The following is a 4701-nucleotide window of genomic DNA, read 5'->3' as shown; positions in this document are numbered from 1 at the left end:
CCGGAGCCTGTGCTCCGCAACAGGAGAGGCCACAACAGTGAGAGGCCCGCGTACAGCAAAAAAATAAATAAATAAATAAATTTAATATATATCAAACAAGACAAGGATGTCCACTATTACCACTTCTATTCAACATTATAATGAAGGTCCCAGCCACTGTACTACGGCAAGAAAACAAGACAGGCATAAAGTCTGAAAAGAATTAAAACAGTATTCACAGATGATGTCATTATGTATACAGAATATCCAAAAGAATCTACAATTAGAATTAAGAAATAATACCTAGGAACAGGTGTGTAAAACCTCTATACTGAAAACACCACTAAGAGAAATCTAAGTCAATTCTCCCCAGATTTACCTAAAGATTCAATGTGATTCCATTCAAAACCCCAGCAGTAGCGGAGTGGGGGTGGGGGTGGGCGCACGTGTGTGTGTGTGTGTGTGTGTGTGTGTGTTTGTGTGTCTGTGTGTGCGCGCGCCCGTGCGCAGGCATGCTCAGGAGGGGGAGGAGTAATGGGAGCTGACAAGCTGATCTAACATTTATATGTAAATACAAAGAACACACAATAGCCAAGATAATCCTGAACAAAACTGGAGGATTTACACTACCAGATTTAAAGATTTACTACAAAGCTTCAGTAATTATGACAGTATAGTACTAAAACAAAGGGACCAATGTATTGATAGTAAAAGAGAGAGTCCTGAAATAGACCTACACATATTTGGTCACTTAACTTACAGCAAAGGCTCCAAGACAATTCAGTGAGAAAAAGATAGTATTTTCAATAAAGGATGCTAGGATTTATGACAAAGGTACTACAAAACAGTGAGGAAAAGACAGTTATTTCAATAAATGAACTTTGACTCTACCTCATACAATATACACAAAACAATTTTTAAATGGATCAGAGTCTTGAATGTAAAGGGTAAAAGGTAAAACAATAAAGCTTCTAGAAGAGAACACTGGAGAATAACTCCATGAACTTGAGGTAGCCACAAACTTCTTAACATGACACAAATGTATTAACCGTAAGAGAAAAACTGCTAATTGAACTTGATTAAAACTAAGAACCTCTATTCATCAAAAGACACCATTATGAGAGTAAAAAGACAAGATACAAATCGGGAGAGGCTATTTGCAATATGTATATCTGACAAAAGACTCATCCAGAATACGTAATGAAATCCTACAAACCAGTGAAAGACAAATAGCCCAACTTAAAAAAAGGGAAAAGACCTGAAGAGAAACTTCACAAGTGAAGATATGCAAATTGCTAGTAAGCACATGAAAAAGGTCTCATCATCATAAGTAATTAGGAAAATACAAATTAAAACCATATTGAAATATCACCATTCCCACCAGAATACTCAAAATGAAGAGAACTGACAATACCAGGTGATGAGGGTGTGGAGCACCTGGGACCATCACACACAGCTGGTAAGACTTTAAATTCATATAATCATTGTTCGGCAATGCCTGCTAAAGTTAAAATATACATCTCCCCTATAACCCAGAATTCCATCTCTAGGCATGTACACAAGAGAAATGAGTGCATATGTCTACCATAAGACATATCAAAAATGCTCACAAATGTTTTCCTCATAACAGCCCCAAACTGGAAACAACCCAAATTTCCATCAAAAGGAAAATGGAAAAACTACAGTATAACAACCTAAAAGAGTACTACAGAACATATAAATGAACAAACTACCAACACATGCAACAACACATATGAATCTCTCAGGTATTATGTTGGGCAAAAGAAGCCAGTTACTGTATGATTCCATTTATATGATGTTCAAAACCAGACAGTACTAATCAAATGGTCAGAATGATAGTTACTTCTGAGGGTGAATGGCTAAGAAGTGCCATTAGGGAAACTTCTAAGGTTCTGGAAGTGTCTGTACAGTATATTGATTGCTGTGGTATTGACATGAGTATTCACATAGGTAAAATTCAGATGAGTGCATTTTACATTAATGTAAGACTCATTATTTACATTATTATTACATTATTATTTACATTAATGTAAGACTCATCATTGTAACTAATTTTTTAAGACAAATTTAGTAGGTATCATCTTGCTTAAGTCTAAACTCCCCTTCTCTGGCCTCAATTTATCAAATAAAGGAATTAGAGTATAAGCCTGTTTCTACTGTTAACAGCAATTCTCATATTCTACCACATTGTCTGTCCATCTCTCTACATCCCTTCATTAGACTGAGTGCTTTTATCTCCGTAATTCTGAAAAACAGTTAAGCATTCCACGAATATTTACTGACTGGATAGAAATCAATGAATGTATCAGAATATGATTTTGATTTCATGAATAGTGTAGCGAATGATTAGAATGATCATTCATGAGTGCCGTAAGAATTAAGAAGGGAAGCTGGAGTAATCAAGACCATAATCTGAGCAGGATCCTGAACAATGAATGGTAAATCATGCCAAAAACAAAGCCCAATTTCTCTCTACTGCTATGCCTTGTTTTTTCCCCAGGCCCCTAACACTACTCTTAGCAACGCATTCTAAGCAAGTTCTTCTCAGTTTTTTCATGGCATGTTATAGCACACACAGAAAATGAAAACTGTACAGTACATTGAAATAAAAGTACTACAAAGATTAAAAATCTCAGCACCTACCCAACTCTTGAAGCACAGCAGGTTGTATACAATGCTGCAACACAGTTCAGTTCTTTGGCAAATACCTAAGAAATCTAACAAAATATTCATGCTACCTTGCTTTCCATTATCAGACATTTAGTTTAATACCACTTTATGCTCTATTTTGCACCCATGTTCCACGGTCTTTTAGTACAGATCTAGAGACCTTTATGGAATAATGAATATGAATTAATTAATGCAGATGGACTTTTTGTCCTGACCCTAGAACGCTTCAAGTTGGGAAAGGAATAAAAGAAAACCACTATAAAGCAGAAAGAATGAGACCAGAACCATTAAAACTGGTTGCAATTTGCAGATTCAGTGTCAGTATGAATATCAAGACACGCAGCTCGCTCTTTTCACTCTTCCTTACTTCTGGCTGATGAAAAAGCGTAGTGGATGACACAGCTCTGACCGTGCTCAATGGCTCACACAGTATGGATATAGTTTTAGGAACACTTGTGCTTCACATTATAGAGGTGGTCCTGAAGAACCACATGTCAACCAAACTGTATTTCCCTGAGAAAAATTATTAGTTGACCCCACTAGAGAATTACATGATAGACACATACATGATAGGCAGAGACAAATATAAGCCGCCAAGGGCTGCCCTATGAAAAGGGAAAGATGAAATCCAAACAAGAATAACAGCCTTTCTTCCTATGGGTGAGAGAGATGCCTAGTATAGCAGAGGCAGCTGGAGAGCAAGGAAAGGCCCCGAACCCAGGGTCAGATGACCCGAGTTCTAGTCCTGATTAGCCTTTGCACTTACTGGGATGCACCTGAGCAAACCCTTTCCTTTTCTGATCCTCAGTTACCACCTCAGTAAAACACGGATACCAAACCCTGTCCTAATTATTTTCTCACAGGTTAGCTGCGAGAATCAAATCAGCCAATTTGAAAAACGTGAAGCACAACAGGTGCCACTCTGTTAGCCCCACGAAGGCAGCAGCTAACGTCTGTTTGCTCCCAGCACGGAGCAAGCACTATGCCGATTACGGAATATGCACTCAATCACCCTGTGTTAAATGGATGACTGAGGGAAGCTGGTGCAGGACCACTAGTTAAATGTGTTACAAGGTCTAAAAGTTTTACACAAAAACTACCCCTGGGACCGGTGGAAGCTGCAGGAAGAGAGCAGAAAGGGAGAGCTGAGGCACTGGCTGGCATTTCCCGACGGCGAGGGCGGCTGCATTCCCAAGCTAAGGACCGCCCAGGAGCAGGGAGGAAACGCCAGGGCTGGGAGTCAGGAGTCGCCCGGTGGTCTCGGACAGCCCGCTGTGACAAGACCCGCTGAGCGGATCCCACCCCCACCCCCTGCACCTGGGACTGCGGGAGGGCCTGCGCGGAAACGCGAAGCGAGGGCACGCCACACCCAAGACGCTGCCCCTGGTCCGCAAGGAAAGGGAAGGGGCAGACGCCGCCCGGGCCCAAACCTCCGGTAGCCGCAGCCGCCGTGGCCGGGTAAGGCCGGGCCGCCAGCCGGGCCTGGCGCAGCATCAGCCCCCGCTGCCGCTTCCGCTCGATGCTCGCCCGCACCGCGGCAGACAGCTCCGCCGGCTGTTCTGAAACCGCCGGCTCAGACGAAGCTCCCCCGGCGGCCGCCATCTCCGTGCTCCCCCAAGGACTGCGGCTCTAGCCCCGCGCACGCGCATTGGCTACCCAAAGCGTGCCCAAGCCCCGCCGGCGCCGGCACCACCTCCGCGCCTGCTCCACGGCTCAGCCTCAGACAAGGAGAGGGCCTGCGCAATTTGAGAAGCACGTGGGAAAGGGAGGGGCGGAGGGCGGAGTCTGCGCACGCGTCGGCGCGGGGAATATTGGCCGGCTTGTAACCCAGGGGGAGGGCCGTGGCAGAGATCGGTGATGGTCATCTTTAAAACAATAGTTTCGCTTGGTGGCTCAGAATATGGACTTTGGAGTCAGACTTGAGTTAAATCCTATCTTTGACACTTGCCATCTGTGTGACTTCAGCAAGTTATTTAACCTGAGTTCAGTTTCTTCAGTAGTAAAATGAGGATAATTACGGAACCACTTCCG

The 4701-nt window shown here is 43.2% G+C and overlaps 1 protein-coding gene across 1 annotated transcript in view; it reads right to left on the bottom strand.

The window, feature by feature from the left end:
• XPA (XPA, DNA damage recognition and repair factor) overlaps window positions 1–4277 on the bottom strand; it is a 35128-nt gene extending 30851 nt beyond the window's left edge. The window contains exon 1 of the mRNA XM_007461662.1: window positions 4101–4277. Coding sequence (XP_007461724.1) covers window positions 4101–4272 — 172 coding nt within the window. The 5' untranslated portion in view covers window positions 4273–4277. The remainder of the gene's footprint in view (window positions 1–4100) is intronic.
• Window positions 4278–4701: the final 424 nt, after the last annotated feature.

The sequence above is a fragment of the Lipotes vexillifer genome, unplaced genomic scaffold (genome assembly GCF_000442215.2).
Source record: "Lipotes vexillifer unplaced genomic scaffold, Lipotes_vexillifer_v1.1 scaffold809, whole genome shotgun sequence".
In the NCBI taxonomy this organism is placed as follows: Eukaryota; Metazoa; Chordata; class Mammalia; order Artiodactyla; family Lipotidae; genus Lipotes; species Lipotes vexillifer.
This window is presented reverse-complemented; position numbering and strand designations above follow the sequence as displayed.